This window comes from Meleagris gallopavo, chromosome 1, assembly GCF_000146605.3.
Source record: "Meleagris gallopavo isolate NT-WF06-2002-E0010 breed Aviagen turkey brand Nicholas breeding stock chromosome 1, Turkey_5.1, whole genome shotgun sequence".
Classification (NCBI taxonomy): domain Eukaryota; kingdom Metazoa; phylum Chordata; class Aves; order Galliformes; family Phasianidae; genus Meleagris; species Meleagris gallopavo.
Window position 1 is genome coordinate 113512302 of NC_015011.2, and position 23182 is coordinate 113535483.

Consider the following 23182-nt stretch of genomic DNA (forward strand, 5'->3'; position numbering starts at 1 on the left):
TGCAGTATTGTAAAAAAAACCTGCAAAGGTCTCGTGTACTCCTAGGGCTTTTTAGACCTCTGATCACCTCATTTGGAATATGAGACTGTGCACATTTCCTAGGTGTTGGAGGAAAGGCTGGAAAAAAGCGTACTTGGTATAATTAGCTTTTCTACCTGCTCAGAGGTGGCAAAAACTTGTTGGATTCAACACTTAGTGGCTCCTAACTTTTTGCTAATCTGTTTGGGAGTGGAAAGCATCCAATTTTTTTCCCTCGGGACCCAAGAAGGAAAAAACATGGGAAAGGATGAGCTGCTAATGTTTTTACAAAACCTTGGAAGATTGCTGCTGCTTGTGCCTCATTCCTCCCTCTCCACACGTTCCCAGCAGTTATATCTGGCTGGCAGCCAAGCAGTGCCTTATGCTGCCTTACTCTGGGTTTCCTTCATTGCTGTTAATGGTGACGTTACGACTAACGATAGCAAGCACAGCTACCAAGCCGCATTGCTTGGCAGTCTGATGTTGTACATTTCATTTAACTGGAGTCATACACCAGCAAGAAAAGCATATTGATCCCGATTAGAGGAGAGCTGGGCTTCCCCTCTCTGTTCTGTGAAGCAGTGCATTCTTCCCAGCAGTAGCTTGGGTAGAGAAAAAGCACCACCAGCAGTTTCATAGAAATACAGTGTAAAAAGAAGCTAATTATAAAGATCAGGAGACAGAGTAAAAAGGTATCAAAATAAAGGAGTTCAGAGCAAGGTGCATATGGAGTTCCTTAAGCAAAGAATCACGGAGTGACATATTGACTTAGGTTGGAAAGGGTCTTAAAAACCATCTAATTCCAATCTCCTGCTCTGGACAGGGACACCTTCCACTAGATCAGCCTGCCCAAAACTGTGTCCAACCTGGCCTTCAGCACTTCAGGGATGGGCATCCACAGCTGCTTCTTTGCAACCTGTTCCAGTGCTTCACAAACCTCATCATGAACTAGTATTCCCAAGTCCTTCTCCTCAGGGCAGCTGTTAGTTTGTTCTCCAACCAGTCTGTTTGCACTTGGGGTTGCCCTGACTTGGGAACAGGACACTGGACTTAGCCTTATTGAACTTCTTGAGGTTCATTGTTAGGTGCTGGCCCCCTCACTATGAGGACTAGCCACCTCTGCCTTGATTGATCACCAAGATGATGAAGGGACTGGAGCACCTCTCCTGTGAAGAGAGGCTTAATGAGCTGGGACCGTCCAACCTGCAGGAGCCTCAGGAGTGATATTAAGAATGTGAGTAAATACCTGAAGGGACAGAGCAATAAAGATAAAAAAAAGCTGTCTTTGGTGGTGTCCACTGCCAAGACAAGAGACTCCATCTGAAGATCAGGAAGTATTTCTGCGCTTTACAGGTGATGGAGCACTGGCACGGGTTGCCCAGAGATGTTGTGCAATGTCTTCCTTGGAGATCTGCAGAAACCACCTGAATGTGTTGCTGGGCAGCCTGCTTTGGATGGCCGTGCTGAAGCAAGGATCCCTTCCAACCCCAGCCATGATGTGATTCTGTGACCATTCACTGTATTGCCCTCTCCAATGATCAGTCTTCCTTCATTTGCAGACAAAGTCAGAATTCAAATTCTTGTCTTAGAGTTATAAAATGCTGTTACACTTGTCTTTCAGGAGCCATAAAACCACTAATTATTGGCCTTTTTTTTTTTTTTTGTTAAATTTAACATAGTTAGAGTATAATATGTGTAGTTGAAATGGAATAAGAGGCAGATGAAAGGTACAAACATAACAGGGTTGAGAGTGAGGTCAGAGAAGGCATTTAAAGGACTCCCAAATTTTAAACGAAAGTGCTAAAATCCAAGGCAAAGATGTGATATGGTGTGGCAGTGATATCGTAAAAGGCTGTCCACACATAATCAGAGAGTCATCCAGGTGGTTGTGGCTAACAAGGACAGAAGGTGGACAGTTGACATAACAACAAAAACTGGGCATGGATTAATGCCGGTAAGGGAAGGTGTGAGCAGAGGCACCCTGCAGCTACATGGCCTCAGCATTTAAAACTAAGTGATAACATTGCTACTGCTTTCCTAGACTCTGCCATAAGGCCTATGAAAATAGCTCTAGATATTGTTTCTTGGTCATTTACAACAGATGCTTCTTGGCAGAAGTGTCATTATGGTTGATAAGAAATTCAGAATGTGTTAAATGTAAGAAAAAATAGATGTGAACTACAGCATTTTGAAGATTAAATGTCCTCATGGATAGTACCCGCTGCCTTGATTAAGGTCTGCAGGATGTGTATATATTTGCTAATACTTCAAAAAATGTAAATAATAAGCAGAGAAGGTTTTTTCAGAATACACAATTAAAATTTAGGGAAGATTTATTCATTTTGCCATAATCTAATATATATGAGCTTCCAATCCAATTAATTTTGACTAGTCTTACTTTTAACAAATAAAATTGCTGCAATTTGGGATTTTTTATTTCTTTCCCAGAGTGCAAGTGTAGCCTTGCAACAAGAGTACAAAATGTAACTGAAGGCACAGTGTGTTTGCAAGGGACTGCTTTATTAATTTCCCTTAAAGACAAATTAAGTTACTTTATTTTAATTGCACGCTTTATTCCACACATTAAGGCTTCTGGACCTGTCAGGGTAATTGTGAGAGGGTGAGCTGGCAGGAACAGTGCCCAGGAGAACTGCCCATTAAAAAGGTGTATGGAAGTGTGCAAAGAAAAAGAAATGCTGCACAAAGCTGAAAGTTCCCCTTCTGCTGTAAGACATGTTTTAGAAGCACTTCCCAGCCTTTATTAAGGTATTAAAAATTACTGAATTGTCAGACCTCAAATTACTCATTTGGAATAGCTTAATTAAAATTTGTGTAATTGAGACTATATTCCCTCTGCTGCCTATACCTGCACAGCATTGTAAATGATGCTGGGATAGTTATACCCAAACTACCCAACTGCAAACACCTTTACAGCACTTCAGTGCCATTCTCGTATTTGCCCTGCTTTTTGTAATATTCTCTCTCAAAGAGCCTGCAAGGCTTGGAGATATCTTAGTGATTAGGCCAAATGGACCTCTGTTCTGAGCCAGTGTCATTGCTTTTTGTGTGCTTTTTGTATTTATAGAGGAGTTTACATTTTCAAAATGCTGCCTAATCATTAACTCCGTAGGCCCACAGATTTCGTCAGCAGTTGTAAACTAAACCCATTCAGCAGCGTTGCTGGATGCTGAAACCTGTCAGCACACAGGGCCCATGTCGGCCTGCATGGGCTGTTAAGTGTCACAGTGGTTGCACTGGGAGCAGCCTGGAGTGCTCATGGGCTGGGTGGCTGTGCCCAGGAGGCAGCTAAAGCTGGGGGTGCCTCTTGACTGGGTGAAGTTACCAGCTTGCAGCTGTATTTGGTTTAAGTATCTGTTGATCTGTTCTCCTGAACAAAAGCCCTTTGCAGGAGTGGGGTACTTGCTTCTACACCTTGGGCTGGCTTCTGAATTGTGCAAGCAGTGGCCTACCTGCAGCGTGGTTCTGGTGTGCCAGGCTTACTTGTAACTGAGCTGGCTGTGGCACTGGCAGGAATGCAGCTGTGCTAGATCTGACCTCACTCTTAGTAAATTTATTTCGTTCTTTTTTTAAATGGGTTTACCCAAAGCTGCTTTCAGCAGAAGCCAGGGACTAGATCATAGTACACACATCATCTTCAGTCTGGTTCCACAGGCAGATGGAAGAGAGAGATGCAAATCCAGATCCAGTTTCCGGGTCGGATTAGGTCCAAGACACATTTTGTTTGAAATCCCTCCTTTCTTTTCAGTCTTGTCTAGCATTTACTACTTAGGCTGCTGAGCAGTTGCTGCATCTTGCTGGGGGCAAGTATTGAGCAATGTTCACATAGCCTTGACCAAGCCTGCCCTGTGCCAGGAGATTTATCTGCTTAGCATATTGCTGGTTGAGTACATGGCCGCCTTCTCTCTGCAGTGTCCTGAGAACCCGTGGGCACAAAGCTCCTTCTGAAACAAGGGCTCTTGCTGATGATCTGGTTTTGTGAGCCACGTGAGGAGGTTGCAGTGAAACTGGACCTAGGTCACTTGTGTTCTTCGACCTGATCTCTGCAGTTTCTAAGGGGGGTCATAGAAGTTTACCTTGCTGGCTCCCTGCTGGGAGCTGTGTTCCTCTCAGGACATGCTGGTGTCTGTTTAGGTTGGGAAGCACAAACGTTGCATTGTTTTTTTCGAGTCTCAGCCATAGCTGAGAGTTGCCTGCATTTTTCCGTGCAGGGCTCTTTGCTTCTGGCTGCCTGCAAACAATCTGTATGTGTGTCTCAGGCAGGGAAAGAGGCAGGAGATCTGGAGCCTTATCTCTTGAAGTACCTACCCTGGAAAGGCTGTGGTATTTTCAGACAACCCTGCTGCAATTGCTGCTTGTGTCCTTTCATACTCTTAAGTTCAGCACCTTTGAAAGAATGGAAGTAAGCCTCTAGGACTTGCTAATTTTCTTTTGAAACATTGATTGCCAAGGTTTGAGTGCATTTGTTCAGTGAAATATGGTTTCTAACATAGCATTTTTTGCCCTGTTCTTTGAACCACTGATTGTAATGTTTGAGTTCAGGTGAACAACGTCATTATGAGTCTGGTTATTTCTAAGATACAAAGCTAATCTCTTTTTCTGATATTTTTCCCCAACAGCGGACCTGAACAATGTCAGGTTCTCAGCATACAGAACTGCCATGAAGCTCCGCAGGCTGCAGAAAGCTCTCTGCTGTAAGTACCTGCCTGTGTGGCACCAGCTGCCAGGAAAACTTCAGTACCAAGCCATGACTTTATTCACATCTTCCAGAAGTAGAAAAACACTTTCTCCACTCCCCCCAGGCGCTCCCCAGTGTATGGAAACTTCTCACCTGAGGCATCTCCTGATGCCATTACTTTGCACCTTCCTAGCAAGCCAAAAGTACAAGACACTTACGAAACAAAACAATAGATCAGGAACAAAATGAACATTCCCTACATATTCCTCATCTTTTCACTCTTAAGCCTTTTCACTCTTCATATCTTAATATATTTTCTCTTTGCTCATTGCCAAAGGCACATCCCATGTCAGCCACATGCAGCTCAACTTACAAGCAGAATTGTTCTGTAATAAGAACAGAAGGAAAAACTGTGCCAGAGCTGGAACTGTTAATAGTTTGTTAGGTTGAATCCTGAACCCTGGGGGATTGCTGCCTTTCGGTGAGATCATCACCATAAGCATTTAGCTTCATTTCGACCCAGCTTTTGGCTGTGTTCAGAAGTCTCTAGTCAGTCCTGCCGTAATGACGCGCATGCATGATCTGACATTGTAGTTCTTGCAACTGGTATATCATTTACTGCCTGTCACTTCAGTTAATGTTTCTGCTTCAGCTTCTTGTAATCCAATGGCTAAATAATTTGCTCATAGTTTTCTTGATAGACCAATCAGTTACAAAAGCAAAGAGTTTGCTAGGAAGTACAGTTTGGAGGGTTACTAAAATATTTTAACGTTGACTACGTTTGGCATTTAATTACAGGGTTAAATTTCTGACACAGTTGCAAATGTCTCAACTGCTGATTTATCTCAAGTTTGGATTTGTGCTCACATGTTTTCTGGAACTGAGTCAAACCTCGAGGTTATTGAGCATGTATACTTTTAGACTTTTAAGGATGGGTGAATTCCACTAATGAACAATCTCTAGATCTATTTAAAAAAAAAAAAGGTTTTTTTTTACCACAAAATTAAGCAGTGAAAATTCTTGTAAAGAAATTAAAGATTTCAGCATGGACGCAGTGACAAAGATTGAATTTTGATAGCAGACAATCAGAATTCCAAACATATTTTAATGACAGTCGTGGAGAGCTGGCATAAAGAAACAGGAATAATATACAGTGAAAAGTATTCATAATGAGTGCAGCACTGAAGTAATGAAGAAAATTCTTGAATTGTGAGTTTCTGTAGCTGGCAGTGCACAAGCGTAGCAGGCAGGTTGAAAGTGCAAAACTTTGCATCCTGTTTTATCTGTAATTAGTTTTATTCTACCCCTGTACAGTTCTCCACTCATCTTGGGCTTTACAGAGAAGAACTGTAATTATGCACTGAAATCAGTTTGTCTTTCCAGGTTACACTTAGATAGGTTTTCTGAGAGTGGATGTTATCGAAAACAAGCAGCGGCGCTTACACTGAATACTTTAGCACATTCTTCACTCTTGTAACTAAGGAGAAGTATTTAAGGAATTTGGTTAACAGTCTTTGTTCTTGCAAATATTTTTGCTTGGAGACACTATTCTCGTGTTTGTGTATTCTGTGTTTGCAGTGTCACTTGTGAACTCCTTTTGATTTGATTAAAAAAAAACTAATTACAAAATTCTTTTTCTGCAATTTGGCACCAGAAGAAATAGAGCACAGTGTTAGGTTTAGGACTCCTACACATAGCCCCAAATTCGTGATTTCTACCTGCAGTAGTTGCTACTTTGAGCTCCCACTTTTTATTTCAGCCTTAAAATTGCAGGAGTTTGAAAACTATCTATGTACATATATTCTTTTCTGCAAACTGCATAAAAGGCACAGCAGTGTTACCTTCTGAGAAGTGTTTTCAAACACTGAAGGTGTGAGTACAAGAAAAATCCATAGGAGTGAAAAAGCAGCCTATATTTCTAAGTTAGAAGATTACAAACATTTTTAAACGTGAACTGTATTTAGATTTGTGTTCAAAAATAACTTCAGTTTGTAAATCGGCCCTATGAATTTTAAGACACTAGGATGTTAAGGATAATAATAGGAAAAGGTAATCCTTAACAAATAAATGCTTGTGTATTGTGTTACTTTAGGAGAATGTAACTTTAGGAGAGTGAGATTCTATCATTCCAGCCTTCAAAGTTATTGTGGGCACGCCAAGTTAACTATTGCACTGTTAACTGTTTGTTGGGGTTTTTTTTTTAATGTATGGTTTCCTTTGATAATCACATCAAAGCACATTGACTTTCTTGCTTTGCTACTTTTAAAGGTCTGATCTTTAAGTGCAAACCACATCTGAACATTGTAAAGTCAATAAAATGTGATGTGTCCACAAAAGTTTCTTGGAGATGCAATGAAAGAAAATACTCAAGATCTTCTGTTAGTTGTTTTTTTTTTTCTTTTAATTTTATACAGGCTACATTAAATATATATTTTTAATGTATCAGCCAACAGCATCAGGTTACTAAGAAATGATCTTGAATTCTGAGAGCATCATTAATGCTTTTTTATCACCAGCCATATGTTGAGTTTTGTCAACCTCCTTAGCACACCTTGTCCTGCCTGTTAAATTGTCTCTTTTGGCCTTCAGCTGGTTGGTCATTTGAGGTCATATTTTATCCTTTTTCTGTATTCTAGCCACAAGCTGACCTAACTGTAGACATACTTACTCTTGCCTTTAAGGCCAAAGGAATATTTATATACATTACTTGGAATTCAAAATAAGCTAGAAGGTACAGTTCACTCAAATTTTGGAGTCAGTTTCAGAATTTTAAATAGAAAAGAAGAGTGACAACCCATTAAATTTACAAAACATGAAGTGATCAAAGATTTGTAAATCACTGGATGTCCATGAATATGCAACTCTTCGACATGTGCTTGGGCTAGCCTCCAATCAGTGTTTACTTGGGGCTTGCTCCCAGAAAAGAAATACACCAATTACTGATTCTGAAGAGGCCTCCAACACGTTCCTTTAAACGTGGTGAGGAAGAGACAGGAGGAATTTACCTTGCTGAAGTCCAGAGCCACCCTCCTCCTGAAAAGAAGTCCCCTAAAGCGGAGCTTGGTAGCAAACATTTCTCGCTTATGTTAAGATGGACATGCATTATTAAATTCATGATAGGATAGGCGGCTGAGGAAGAGGCAGGGCAAAGGGCTTTTCAGAAGTTTCTGCTTATTAGCAGGAAAAGCTTTCACAAAATGGAATGACCCATGTTTAGCAGTAGCTGATGTATAATTAAGCTGCCACCCAGATGCCTGAGGGGTTCATTTAATTACCATTGATTCACAGTCTCAAAGGAACTGAGAGTTCAGCCTAAAGCTCTGCATTAAAGGTACTGTGAAAGCATTGCTCTATTTTCAGTTCAGCTAATAAATTGCTAGAGGAAAGGTATCTAGCTATGACTCTTTGCAATGGATCTGATAAATATGCTTTTGCAGGGTATAACACTGACCTCAGAACAGCTATATTTTGTATGCTAGTAGGTTAAATATAATATTCCAAATATTTTTTTTTTAGAAACTATCCTTATATTAATATGAAAAACCAAAAAATGTCATAATGTCCTGTGCATAAAACAACATATTCTAAGTTAAATCTCTTGGTACAGTATTAGGGGTAGCATTGTGGGCTTTCCATATTCACTCTAGCACTGTGTATCTCAGGCACCAGGATGAAATTTTCAGAAGCACTTTCAGGATTTAGCAGTAGATGTTCCTATTGATTTTCAGTGAAATTTCTGCTCCCAGAATTCTTTTGGCAGTTCCAGAATCACAGCATACTATCAATACAACGTTACCAAGCAGCCCTGCGTGCAGCTGAGGTATTTTTCAAGGGGCCAGTTTAATCTTTGGTATTGTTCTAATATTCTCAAGTGTGAATTTGGCACACGTGCCCTTAAGCTGCATAAAGTTCTAAAAAAGGATTCCTGTAAGAGGTTCTGCATTTTGCCTACCAAGACTCAATAAAACACAGTTTTATTGCAGTGAGAGAAAAACAGGTCTTGCAATTGGGTCAGTTTATTTCCCAATTCTGTAACAAATTTTCAGGATGGTTTTTATGAGGTGCACTGAATTGTGCTGCACTTTGTGACTGCTCGTGGTATGTGTAGGGCTAGAAGCATCTGGGTTTTCATCTCCCCTTGCTCAGCCCCTAGAAGTTCTATGCAAGGATTTACAGAGGGTTTTCATGTCACAGCAGGAAGATCTGCTGCCCCAGATAGTCACATTTTTCTGATTCCTTTTGTTTCCAGCATCTCATAACTCTCTAATTTGGTGTCCTCCGAAGTATGAAATTGTTGATGTTATTATTCAGAAATTAAGAACATTTTTAAGAGCTGACGTTCTATTTTGCTGTGGACATCCAAATTTCAAAATACAACTGACTTAAACTGAAATAGAAATGAAGATTTTAAATGTCAGTAGCAGAAAAACTGTTTTGCATTGACTGATAGATATTAAATTTGCCTTACTGCATTATGTCATAAAGGTATTTACAAATTTAAACACTCATCAGAATTAAAGATTTAAAAATTCTATTAATAAATTTTGGAATCTTTTTTCCCATATTCTTGCTAGAGAAAAAGTAGCAGGGAAGTTGACCCCCCTTCCATTGTGATTTATTTGCATGGTCCTGGTGAAATTTGGTTCATTGAAGATTTCTTGACTTCTTGAGTGGTGCATTTCACAAAAGCTGAGCACTGTATATCGAGCACATCCAGTGAACGCAGTTGTCGAATAGTGCCTTATCTGTAGGAATATAAAACATGAAACACAGAATTTTTACTTACACAGGGGTTTATATAATATTCCCATACAATCTAATAGTGTAATGGGTACTTCACAGCTAAAAAAAAAAAAACATTTTATAAACACTGCTGTCTAAGACCACAGCTGAATAAACAGTGCACCTGTGGGAGTCTTGGAACCAGTCTTACACCTGACTTCCACAGAATATAAAATGTCCTCTGACCAGAATGTAAGCCAAGCAAACTGTTGTACCTGTATTTACATTTTGGATACTGATAGTACAACTACTATCTCTCTGCAGTCTTCATTGTGTTTCTTTATTTTAACAGTGGATCTCCTGAATCTGTCTGCTGCATGTGATGCCTTGGACCAGCACAACCTCAAGCAAAATGACCAGCCGATGGATATTCTGCAGATCATTAACTGCTTGACCACTATTTATGATCGACTGGAACAGGAGCACAATAACCTGGTCAATGTTCCTCTCTGCGTGGATATGTGCCTCAACTGGCTGCTGAATGTCTATGACACGTACGTATGGGTGCTGTAAACAGATTGCTCTGAAAAGCTTTCCCAGCATCACGAGGGAAAGGGGAAAGGGCATGAGCTGGCTGCCACATTATAAAATAGGAATGGCTTGAAGCTAAAGAAATAGCAGTTGAAGTGAAAGTTTAGGAAGCATAATGGCTTAATAGCTGCATTTAGCTCAATCGATATAGCCCTTGATTAGGCCTGCAATATTAGATTTATTCATCTAAACAATGAGAGCTGGAAAACAGAACAGACTGCTGTGTTTAGAGCAATTCTAGGACTATATCTCCTCTGTTGGTCATAGCTTTGCATGGCTTTTTAAAATTTCTTTAGATAAAGCAATTCAAGAGAAGTATCAAGAAGCAACAGTATGATTAACATCGTATAGACTCTTGCATGTGTCTGTACTTCTGGATGCTAAACATTTTCAGAGCTGTCAGTTTTCTGTAGCTTTCAATCTATAATCCTTAGTCAAAGCTGGAAGAGCTTCATCTGTAATCTTATGCATTTACAACCCTTAGCAGTCAGGAGATACGAGAAATGCTTCATGTAAAATTTAATTTTAAAAAGTCTACTTTTAAGTGTAAATAGAGCCTATGTAAATAGAGCAATAAATATTTACCTTAATCAAATTAAAGATGTTCTATTCAATGGATTAGTGATGTTGTTCAGAATGCACAGATAAATACCAACACATGTTCTGCAAGCTAATTTTGGAATAAGCCATTCTTTTTGTATTTAGTGAATTTAGTGAAACAAGATGTCAGTGGAAGTCTTTATTTGTGTTTTTTTTTTTAAGGTTCTTATCAGCTGCCTTCAGCCGGACATGCCCATTACTTTGGCAGAATAAAATTCATGTGTAGAAATGGAAGCACATGAAAAAATTATTGTATTCCATTGCCATTTTGAACTGTAGTAAAGTTCCGTAACATTATTCTTCCATCTGTCCTTTATCACAGCCCTGAAACTTCAGTGATCACCTGCACACAAAAGAAGTACACAATCTTTTCCTGCAAAATCATCTCTGACAAGACAGTTGCTTATATCATCATCTGCAGCAACTGCAGAATTCTGTGAAGTGGATTACGCAGATTACATTATATTTTTGTGCAGTGTACCAGTGGTAGGGAGTGGGGCTATGTTCATTTATCTGCTAAGCTTTATTTCTTTAATCTGCTTTGGGTTTCACTGAACTCCAGTTCATTTGAGTTATCATCTAATACAAATTACATGTATACAGAGATAGCCAACTGGTGAAAAACAAAAAAGACACAGTAGGGATGTTAATCCAGATCAGCCACTCTGGTGGCAGAGAGAGAAATGAAAGTCATTTCCCAGGCTGCTCCTAAGCTGGACCATCCAGTTTAGATTTGCTGTGTCCAGGCTAGCTTTCGTTATGAAGCACTCTGCTGAAAGTACAGCATTAGAAATTATAATTGGCTGCCTCCAGGCAATTCCCTAGGTATGCTAGGGAATTGTATATTGCAGGACTCGATGAAACACAGTTGTTTTATGTGTGAGGAAAGCTCCTAGCTGTTTTGCTGAAATTCAAGTTTGAATTATGCTGGTAGAGAGATGACCTTGGGGTTACTTGTGTTTAGCTTTCATTGTAAACTTAATAGGAAGAGATCAACTGAAGTGCATAGTAGCACTGGAGACATTTAATTCGATATACAGAATTTTTACTCTTCTTATAATTGAAAACTGTCATTTGTAAAGATACTAATCAAATTCAGTGCCAATGACTGATCTAATTATGGACACAGCTCTGCAAATCCAGCACGTATTCAGATTTGTTTTAATTGATCAGTCACTCATGCTCATTTGCAGTAGCATACTAAATTACTGGTTTGACTTGGGGGGGGGAGTAGAGTGAACTGAACAACTCACGGTTCGTGCAGGTTCCAATTTAATATGCCTTGCAGGGAAATAATAATTCTACATTCTTCTCCTGTATAATTTGCATGAGCCTGGTGTTCATCAGCGGGAATTTCTCAGGGCACAGATGATAATTAATTTGGAAAAGCTTTGAGGGAGAGGAGTAAAAGGAGCAGAGTGGGGAAAGCATAGGTAAGCAGCAAATGCTTATTCACGGTGAAAAGCACGAGATACTTAAAAAAAAAAAGGCTGCACATTCTGAATTCTGCTTTGTTCACCATTTTCTGACTGCACCTTTTATAGGTGTTGCAGGGAACAGGCATAGGTAAATGAGCACTGTTGACTCTTGCAGTGCATTAATAGGATTAAAAGAAGGCATGCATCCTGGCTAATAGTGCAGCCTAGTGCATGGGTATGACATGCCTGTCCATTACTTAATGTATTTTCAGTGGTGTTCCTATTGGTGACACTTCAAAATTGTTGACAAGTCTGTGCTTCCAAAAGTCAAGTCTAGGTGTTAGCTTACTGTGTTGTGTATGTCTCATTTGCAATAGGTGTTATGTATTTGTAATGTTACGTGAGGTAAGTCTTAGCTGAAGCCAGCAATGGCGAGTAAATTGAGCTGAATTGGATCTATGAGAAAAGGGCTGAAGGTTTGTCTCTGCATTGCTTGCAGCATAGAGGGTGATATTCTTATTATACGCCCATCAAAAAGCAAAAGCAGTAGCACAGACACATCACAAACTGGTGTGAAAGTGATTATGGGGGAAGGCCAAGTCGAGACACTGCAAGAACTGAGGTGACCAGGGCTTTCAGCCTGCTCAGGTTTGGGTGATGGGAGAAGGAGCTCATAAACCACTGTTACGTTACTGACTAAAGTGTACAACCTCCCTCCATTCTCCTTGTTTTTAGGCAAGATTAATTAGCAACTTACTTAGTGCCTCTGTCAATATCTATTATTATTTCTGCATGAGACTGTTTCTGATTGTACTGGTAAAAGTGCTCAGTTTGTTTTAGCTTTGCCCATGGAACTTCACTTCTATATTTTACGTTCAGTTTCCAACATATGTGCTAGCAGGCCAATGTATGCCATGGAAAGTTGGGTTTTTTTGTGACTTCATTTAATAAGACTGCAGTGCTGTGTTAAACTTTGTAAAAGCCAACAAGTTCTCACATGAATGGATTATATAATCAGCCAATATTTCTTTCCTTTTAGGGGTCGAACAGGAAGGATCCGTGTCTTATCTTTCAAAACTGGTGTTGTATCTCTTTGTAAAGCACACCTGGAAGATAAGTATAGATGTAAGTCAACATAATTCCTTATATTTTTTAGTTTATATTCTGTTTTCCATTTATCCTGCTTGTTCACTGCAGTTTTAGGTAGTTCAGCACAGTGGTTTCCAAACTTTCTTGATCACTGAGCATGCACTGAGCATATTTATTTATAAATTATATGTACAAGTGTACTACTATATTATGTGCATTATAAAGCAGAAAAACAGAAATTAAAAAAGAAAATGAGATAAAGATGAAATGCACACAGGTTTTATTTAATTTATTAACAGCACAAAACATTTTTCTTACTGTGCCTGAAAGGATTTGCACACCCATTGGGTTGCATACATTTCCCTTTGGAGACCACTGGTTTAGCACACCTTCATACACAGAAATGCACATCCACACAACTTGGATGGAAAAATGCAAATGCTGAAACTTAATGCTTTTGCGTAAAAGGGTGGTAGATGCTTTTGACATGCCACAGTAGAGAAAAAAAATATGTAAACAGTGAGATGAAAAAAGCGATAGAAAAGCAGTATTGATCCACAGGACAGCTTGCATTACAGCATTTTGAAATGTGTTATCTTTTAAAACTATTTTCCACAGTGTGATCTGAATCATACTACATATATTACATTTAAACATAGTTGTTACTTTTAAATAAATATTAAAGCCATGCTGGAATTTTGCATATTATAATGGGTCAAATTGTATAATTCTCAAGAAAGTTCAACTTGACATTTTTGGTTCAACTTACTAATGAATCAGTTTATTAGTGAGGCAGGGATCCAGAAAAAATCTACTGATAAGGACATTTTTCAAGAGTTACTTACTGGTTAAATTACATAACACTCGTGCAAGCTTTGAAAAAGCCTTCTCCTTCAGATTTTGTTCCAGTGCCACAGCAGTTCTTCATCAGTGGTTATTAGTTTATTATTCTGCTAATCAGTGCTGAAAAAAGCTGAAGTAAAAATAAACAGTCCTAAAACAGTCTGTTGTACAAATCATATATGTGTATGTGTAATTGGATCGGATTATAGGGCAATCACTGTGAATGTCACAGTTTAGATCTTCAGTGGAGGTTTTGTGGAAAAGTATTCAAAGGGTCTTTAAAGAGGAATAATACAGATATTTTTTTCAATGATGTCCCATTGTGAATTATCAGTTATAAAGAAAAACTTTTATTCGTGTATTGTAGTCTCCTTAGTGTGTAGAGATGGTAATGCATAACCCTCTTGATGTTGCAGAACACAGTGTTATTGATGAGGATAATTCAAAGCTGAATAGTTTGTGGGAGAGGAAGGAATCATCTCTGCCAGGTTGTGGACTGGCTTCACCATCCCTGCCAAAGTCATAATGTAGTTGCTGTTAACATAGCTGCATTTACATGATGAGTTGCACCTCTTAAAAATTTTCCAAGGAAAGATTTTTGAAAAGATTTGCTCAAGATGGTTGTGGATGCCCCATCCCTGGAGGCATTCAAGGCCAGGCTGGATGTGGCTCTGGGCAGCCTGGTCTGGTGGTTGGTGACCCTGCGTATAGCAGGGGGATTGAAACTAGGTGATCGCTGTGGTCCTTTTCGACCCAGGCCAATCTATGATTCTATGATTCCAGCATTTGTGTAGTAGAGCAGTGTTGTTTCTCAAAGAGCAGAATTCTTTTGACTTGCAGAGGTTATGGGGAAGAATTTTTCCCCAAATTGTGTGTCATAGAACTAGTCTTGGCAAAAGTGAAATGTGTAATTAAAAAGTAATCTTTTCTCCATCCATTCCTTTATTCTTTTGGAAGAAAATGCCTCCCATTGCTACTCTGAGAAAGTTATCTTGAACAGTGCTGAATCACCTTTGTGACTTATCTATCTCTCTTGTCAGGTGATATGTTAAGGCTATAGAAAAAGGATTTATTTTTTTCTAGTGATTCCTTCCTTGCTTGCTCTTTCCTTCCCATTGTTCTTTCTTTCTCTCTTTCTTTCTTTGAAAAATAAGCAGAACTTATTCAAGTCATGTATTGTCATCTGAGATACGACCAAATAAATATTTCAGCTAATGCTAACCTGATTTTTCTTATTACAAACTCTAAAATATCCTCATAATATACATACTATAACTAATTCCCACTAAATTAAATTTGGTTTATGAAAGGATAATTCTATCCTGTAAAGGTCATTTTCTAGCATGACGCAGTAATAGCACATGACTTAAAGTGGCATTTCACTTCAAAAATGAAAACTCAGTATGATACTAATGTTCCCAGTGCATGCCAGGTTCTGTCATACTGTGATGTTTTTCTTTCATTTTAGAAATATACCTGCATTAAAAGATTATGTTATACTAAAGTTAGGAGTTCTTGTATTTCAGATCAACTCATCTAAAAGATAATTGGATTCTGAGTTGTACTTATTGCTAAGAGCTGATTATTTCTAGAACTTTTACACTGTTTGGAATCAAAGATCCTGATGTTTAGTTGGCTCTGTTACAGAATCACAGCTGCTGTTGTCAGCAATGGCACAGGCGCAGTGATAGAATGGCCTTTTTTCACTGGTACAAGCGAATATTGCTACTAAAAATCAACACTTATTTAACAGAAGCAGCATTTGTGAGAAGCAAAGCAGCCAAACTACGGATACATTTGTGTCTGTGTCCATCAAGGCCATTTATCCCTTTGAAATGCTGCACATTTCATCCCTATCTTGTGTGTCCCCATGGTGTTTCAGCCTCGGTGTCCTTTATGTTTCTCCAGACCTGTTCAAGCAGGTGGCGAGCTCTACTGGCTTCTGTGACCAGCGCCGGCTGGGACTACTGCTGCACGACTCCATCCAGATCCCACGACAGCTGGGGGAGGTCGCTTCGTTTGGGGGCAGCAACATTGAGCCGAGCGTCAGAAGCTGCTTCCAGTTTGTAAGTTCATCTTTGATCTCCATTAATGTTCTGTTAGATGTTTCCTTTCCAGCTAGCCTTCCCATATTGAAGAGGACAGAACAATCTGGAGGATTATGATACTGAGGATTTGCTTAATGGAATTCACTGGTTTATTTATTTGACAAGCTGTCTATGAATTGCACTGCTTCTTTGTAGGCACTGTCTTCACTAGAAATGAGGTAGTGATGGAAGAAGCCTGAGTTAGCACAGAAACATAGAATGGTTTGGATTGGTAAGACATTAAAGGTCATCCTCTTCCAACTGCCATGCGATGACAGGGACACTTCCCACTAGAGCAGGTTGCTCAAAACCCCGTCCAGTCTGGTTCTTAAAACTTATGTTGTCATCTGGAGAGCAAGTAATTGTCATCAGGGCCTGTATCGTAACTGAATCCTGCAGGCAGTGGAAGTCTTTGTTGTGACAGTTCCTGCCTTTATAATTTTCTTCTGCCAGCAGTAGATCACCATTTATTTCACCATGTAGATGAACAACATTGGTTAAACTAATTTTTGTGCATATACATGCCAGTGGCAGCTGTGTGCTCAGCAGAGGGATGTGAAAACATGACTGACTGAAGTGCTTTCTAGGGCTGAGGAGCTCCTGATGAGCTTTTTTCGTTGTTTGAATGGGTAATGCAGCTTTTCATCCTAACAGAATTCTGAAAGAATTTCTGCCTTATCCGTAGAGGAGTACATAGCCAATTCCAGGCTCTTTTTCACACTTGTAAATTATTTAATCTGAGGAGGAAGAGAGTTAAGGGAATTATTCATCTTTTTGCTAACTAACAGGAAAATGCAGAAGAGAAAGACAGCTACTTAATGAAAAGGTAGAAGATGGGAGGTAATGTATGGTCTTTGTGCATATTCTGCATCACAGTAAAGGAAACAACTTTGTTCAACCCTGTAACTGTCCCTTGGGGATTTTCCTTGGTTGGATGGGGGCAGGGGATTTTTTTTGCTTGGTGCTTTGCCTGCTGCTCAAATTTCATTAGGTAGTAGTTCTGCTGTATAACATGCAACAAACAGCAATTTTTTTTTTCAATGAATATTAATAGTTGATAGTAATCTTCTTACAGACAGTGACTACAGATACAGTCTAATTCTAAAATGGACAGGAACTTTGAGTTGTGATGGGATATTCGCTTTTTTTTTTTTTTCCAAATTTCTTTTGTCTGATTCGATAGGATTCATATTTTTTCATTTCCATATTAATACATTTTAGGGCTGTATTCCAGGTGAATAACTCAAGCTGATTTACTATGCATAGTAGCTTTGACAGGTAGGTTAAACCCTGTTAGGGCTTTCAAGGCTTCTGAAAAGAGTTCTTCATGAGGCTTTCAGATGAGACCGCTGCAGAATGGTGCTGCAGCAAATCCACAATGAGAGACTGTATGTCAAAAGCTGTTTTGAGCAAGTGACCTTCCTAGGAAATTAGGAATTGCCACATCTTATCGTTTTCCCAAGAGAATAGCAACCTCACTTAAAAAATGGTATTGAGAAACTGATGAAGAAAGTGACCTTGTAATCTAACAAGAAAATGATGTTTTTCTGTAAAAGAGTTAACAATCTGTGAGCTTATATTAGGAAGAAAACAATAAAATTTGTATTTGTGAGACACACAAAAACCGTTGTTTATAAAATAGGAGGAAGACTTGGAGTAAATGATTATTTGAATAAAATGGTATAGCAAAATTATAACAACTGAAGAAAAGCCAACTGGCTAAATGCAGCATCGCATCTGGTTGCCAGTGTTTCTAGAAGTACAGAACTTCCACATAAAGTGGTCATAAAGTGCTGGAAAACCTGAGATTTTCTCCTCTTACCTCCACTAAAAACAAGTTTTCTTATCTGCATTGAAAGGAATTGTATCCTCTCTTCCTCCTGCAGATGAAAACTGGGTTTTAACTTGTGGGAGGGTGATTTCTAATCTGGTTTGCAGCAGCTAAGGCAGTCTTCTACGTAGGCTTGAGAGAGAAAAGGAGGGAAAATAGGGGGACAGATAGAGTCCAAAGGCGAGGAGCATAGGGAGGGAGAAGGGACCAAGGAGTGGAAAAGAAAGGGCCAAGTTCAAGAGTCACCTAATGGGAGCGACAGTAAGAATGACAGCGCAAATAATAGTAACGAAGGAGACTGAACGGCAGGTTAGGATGAGACATGAAAAAAAGCAGCCAAAAGTAGAAATGGGGAGAGGTTTGACATTTCCAGAAGGAGAGGAGAGGACTGCAGTGAAATGCTTTCTGTGTAGGAGATGCTGTGAGGTAGCTGTGCCTTGAGTAGGGAGTTCCTGAGAGGGAGCAGTGTGGGGTCTAAGTTGTGGCTGCCTGTGGAGCAGCCATCTCAGCCCGCAAGGACATGGCCTGCCACCTCTCCTGGCTGCTCCCTCTTTCTGTCTTCTAATACACACTCAGCTTCCTTTGCTGGGAGGGGAAAATGAACACGAGGAAGGTGCAGGCATAGCTTTTCAGGGCTTTCCCCTTCTGCATTTCATGATCCTGAGCTGGTTTCAGCTACACTTCCCTGTGGTGCTTTAGGCGCTTCATGCATGACCTCATAGCCCTTCTCACACAGCCATCTTCCGCCCCCTTCCTTCTTCATTTGGGTGAGATAATTCAGGTTTTAAAAATAGGTTAACATTACTGTATCTGAACTAATTTAAATCTTTCTCTGCTCACCCACGATGAGGAATATCTTCTTAGATTTTTAGACTGATTTTGTTGTTCTGGTGTTGATAAGCTGGCAATAAATTGCAGTCATGTCAGAGTCTGTGGCAAAAGTGCGCTGCAGAATTCCCTCTGAATTCCCATGCCCATTTGGTTGGGTGCCGTGGCAACAGCTTCTTCTGGCATAGACAGCAGCAGAGGAGAAGGGGATGTCAGAGGAAAAGGGGACGTTTTCTCTTCAGCCATAGCTAGGGAGATCTCCACAGGTCAGGATCTGAAATGCGAGTCCTTGGGAGCACTTGGGGAGGGCAGGGCGGTCACCATGCTTTAGAGATGGGGTGCAGTGTATGTTGTGTGATTTTGAAGAAAGTGTTTTTGGTGAGAGCGTAAGTTTGGTGTAAGGACCATTTGGGGAGTATGTACTTCTGCCTGGGCACAGACTGTGTACAAGTAGTCCATAGATTCATAACAAAATTGAGGAAGTTCAGTATTCCCATGGGGTAAAAGCACTTGACTTCCAGATCAGTGGTGGCTGTGTTTTTTAAGTAAGTAGGATAGTGAATTTTTATTAGTTAAGGGACAAAAGCATTGTGTTTTTATCCCAGTGTAAAACTATTAAATGATTCCTTGTGTAGCAGAGAGAGGACTAGGTATTCACATCACCACCTTGTGTGCTTTACTGAGACACTGGGAGACAGAAGAAATGTGAGATGAGAACAGAGACAGATGAAAGTGTCCGTTCCTTGATATTTGATTCTTAGCTATAAGCTATGGTATATTTTTTCTAAGGGTGTACTCAAAATAGAGTGCTTTATATAAAAAACTGGTAAAGGTGATGCTAAGGAGCAGTTAATATCTGTATTTCAGACCTCATTTCTTTTCATTTTGACAGATTAAAGTATTTTAATACTCTGTTGCGTAGTCTTAATTTCTAGGTTTGCTTTCAATCAGTGAAGGTCGACAGTAGACAGTGAAGTTTTTGCAACCACTTAACTGGATGTCTGAATACAGTGTATTTACTCAGATAAACAAACGTCAAAATAGGGGCGTGTTACCTCTTTTAGAAAGAGTTTGGGAAGTCCAAACCCTGGCCAGGACACTGCCAATGAGTTTAACAGTATGTGCACTGATTTGAATTGGTTGGACAGTTGTTTTATGAGGACTGCATTTTTAATTGCTACTGTTTCTATGTATTTATTTTTTTAATATCAAGGAAATATCAGTAACGTGTACAAACAGCTTCGTACAGTTGTGTGGAGATCTGTATGGAAATAATGGACAGATGCAGTGTTGCTGTTGAGAGACTCAATCTCTTGAGATTCAGACAGCCCTAGTTTCTATTTGTAGGATTTTTCTTCTGCTTTTGGCTCTGACACAGAAGAACTGGCCTACAGGGAACTAGCAAATCTCCTTCCTCAAGCTGCTACATTATGTCAGAGAACAGCAGTTCTGGTTTTATTTCAGTAGGATTTTGTGAACCTGTGCTTGACTTTGAGAGGCAATCTTGAAGAGTCCTACAAGAGAACTGGTTCAAAGAGTTATTTTAAAGAGATTTAGTTTGAGAGGCGAGACGTAAGAAGATGATGATTTTTAAGTGTATATATACAAAGCTGTAAACAAAGGCACTTCTGCATTCTTGTTTTGTTTTTTTTTTTTTTGCTTTATTAGTCTTAACCACAACATTAAAAACACTGAGTGGAGTGTAGTAAGTGTAATGTAAGGGATGAAATAAATGATCTTAAGCATTCACTCCAAGAGTTAGCCAGATTTAAGCATTTTGCATCGCCCCATGTTACCTTTGTAATAATCCTCCCTTTGTTGCCTATGAACCAGTGCTAGTCTCAGAAACTATGAGCTCTTGACTTGTGTTTTCTTGCCAGCTGGCAGTGGGGAGAACATGAACGTTTTGGGGAAGCTGTTCAAGAGTGGAAGATGAGGTTCAACAGGGTTTAATGTAACTCTAAGCTCTGGGAGACAGGGCTTCTATTTATGGCTTGCTCTGCATTTTTAAGCTTTAACAAGTCACAGGAATCCCATTCCTCAGTTTGAGTTTGTCCAAAGTAGTACTTACATTAACGCAAAGCTTTTCATCCTATATGGAAAAGACTATTAAATTAATAACATTAAATTATTTCCAGTAGTTCCTTGCCCTGCAGCTATGCAAAATATAATTCCTCAAAAATGTTACCAGAAATTGATGCTATGTTGTATGACTGTCTGAAAACATACTGCATTTTTCATGTAACATCATGACTGTATTTTGGAGTGTATTTTGCATTGTGCATAGATGAACTTCATACAGTGCAGGATAGTTTTAAACGTACTAGCTGGAATGTGAGAAGGAAATTAAAAAAACTAGAAACATCCTAAGCATTACATAAAGATGCCAACACCATGCAACCTCCCATTCCCCTTTGTTTCTGCAGAATAAATACTGAAAAACAGATGTGTGGAATATGATGAATTTGAATGTACCCCATAAGAAATTGTTACTTGTAAGCTGGGAAGGGCTTTATGAATTTTATTTTATGATTCACTCTGTTATTACCGTAAAAATTGGGAGTTCCACAGAAATGTGTTCAAGAGAAGAACCATTAATATTCTTTACAGCTCACTCTTGTTGGTTCAGATGCATACTGCATGAATTCAGACTTTCCCTTATGTAAAATTGTCAGCTGCCGCCTTTACTGGATTTAGAGATTATTAAAAAAATTGTAATAGCAGCTCAGGGAACAGTTGGGAACTGCCTGTCCTCTACCATCTGACCCTGACGAGCTTTTCTCCACGTCTTTAAATCTTCATGTAGTATAATTCGGAACCAGTTCTGATACATTTTAATGCTCCTAATCTCTCTGAGCACAAGTTTTGTACAGCTGGGGTGTGGAGCCCTGGGTAGGCAACCATTGGGCCTGCTGGCAATTGACAGTGACTGCAAAATTAAAAGAGATCTTTGAAAGTTACAGAAAGTCTATCATCACTGCAGCATTTTTTCTCTGCAAATTTAAGGCAACTACAAGTGTAGAGTAGTGCTTTGAGCTGCTCATTTTTATTCTGTCTGCAGCTTGCACTGCAGCTTTTCAATACACTTCATGTTTTCCTATTAGAAATGGAATATTAAAGAAATACTCGTAAAATATTAGAGATTTAGAGGACCTTTGCGTTTTAAGTGTAGCTTGCCAGGCAGAGAAAAGATTTGCCAGTGTAGTTCTGGTGGATGCTGGCTTGCTGAATGAGCTGCAGAAAATCACTCCCCTGCCCCTTTGTTTCTGTAGCTGCCAACTGGAAATAGGCATATAAATTATTATATTTCATGAATACCTCTTTCTCTTAAGAGACTTCTAGAACTAATTTTATTTTGTTGAATTCATTGATGTCCTTCAGTGGAAAGTAGTATTCACTCCTCTGAACAAATTCTGTTGCCATTGTTACCTGGATTTCACTGTCCTATTTTGTTTTTCTCTCTGTTTTTGATGCTGGGGTTTTTTTGGGAAGAACAATGAGGGACTTTGCCTGAATAACTGTAGATATGTTGGCACGCCAGTAAGAAAACCCTGACCGTATATATGTATATATTTCTAATTAACATATTGCAGCAGCATCTTAAGTCAGTATGAATGCAGTCCATTATTCAGGAGACATTCTATGTTTTTTCATTTCTTTCTTGTGGTCAGGAGTTTGGTCCTGGAGACTTAGCATTTTTCTCATCCTGAAAGTATTGATCAGTTAATTTATTTGTAAAGATTATAAATAGTGTTAACTTTAAAAAAAAAATAAACGCACAAAAAGAACCCTTAACTGATTTTTCTTTTAACTCTCTTCTGTTTAGATCTGCAGTGTAAAATTTTCCCAAACTTCACTGTTATAATTGTTCTTCAGTTGAACAAAACCTGAAAGTTTCAGATAGGTCATACTAAGCTCATATTTCATGAGAAATTGTAAAAGTAACAGAGCAGGCATTAAAAAGAAAACAACGCTCAATCCCCTGTTCATTGTGGTCCACGTACACGATAAGTCAATGCTTACTGTTCATTGAAGTGCTTCAAATAGATTTGAAACCACAAGTTAAGTCTTTGCATTGTGAAACTTAAAATCTAAAGGATTGGGTCAAAGAAGACTGTGTTTAAATGCCCAGAGGAAAAGAAAAAAAAAAAGGAAACCAGAAGATTAAAACATTCTTAGTTATAAATACGCAGTTTCTGTTGGAAGGATAGAAGGACGTGTCATGAGGAATATGAGATAACACATTAAAATGGTTTACAGAAATGGAGTGGGATGCTGTCCTACTTCATCACGGTTGCTGTCCTCTGTGTAGGCTCTTCCTCCCTCGTGTCCTTCTATCAGATGGAGCCCTGTGCTATTTCCACCTGATCCATCATCTCTTTCAGGGCTGAAACCAGGTTCCTGATTCTCAGATAACAAGTTCTGTGCTTGTTGTGTTCAGTCCTATAGTGGAGTGAAT

General features: G+C 39.2%; 1 protein-coding gene across 1 annotated transcript in view; it reads left to right on the forward strand.

Annotated features, from left to right (window-relative positions):
• Positions 1-23182, forward strand: part of DMD (dystrophin) — a 1000055-nt gene that overhangs the window by 930630 nt on the left and 46243 nt on the right. The window contains 4 exon segments of the mRNA XM_031557153.1: positions 4656-4730; positions 9789-9990; positions 13085-13170; positions 15886-16043. Coding sequence (XP_031413013.1) covers positions 4656-4730; positions 9789-9990; positions 13085-13170; positions 15886-16043 — 521 coding nt within the window.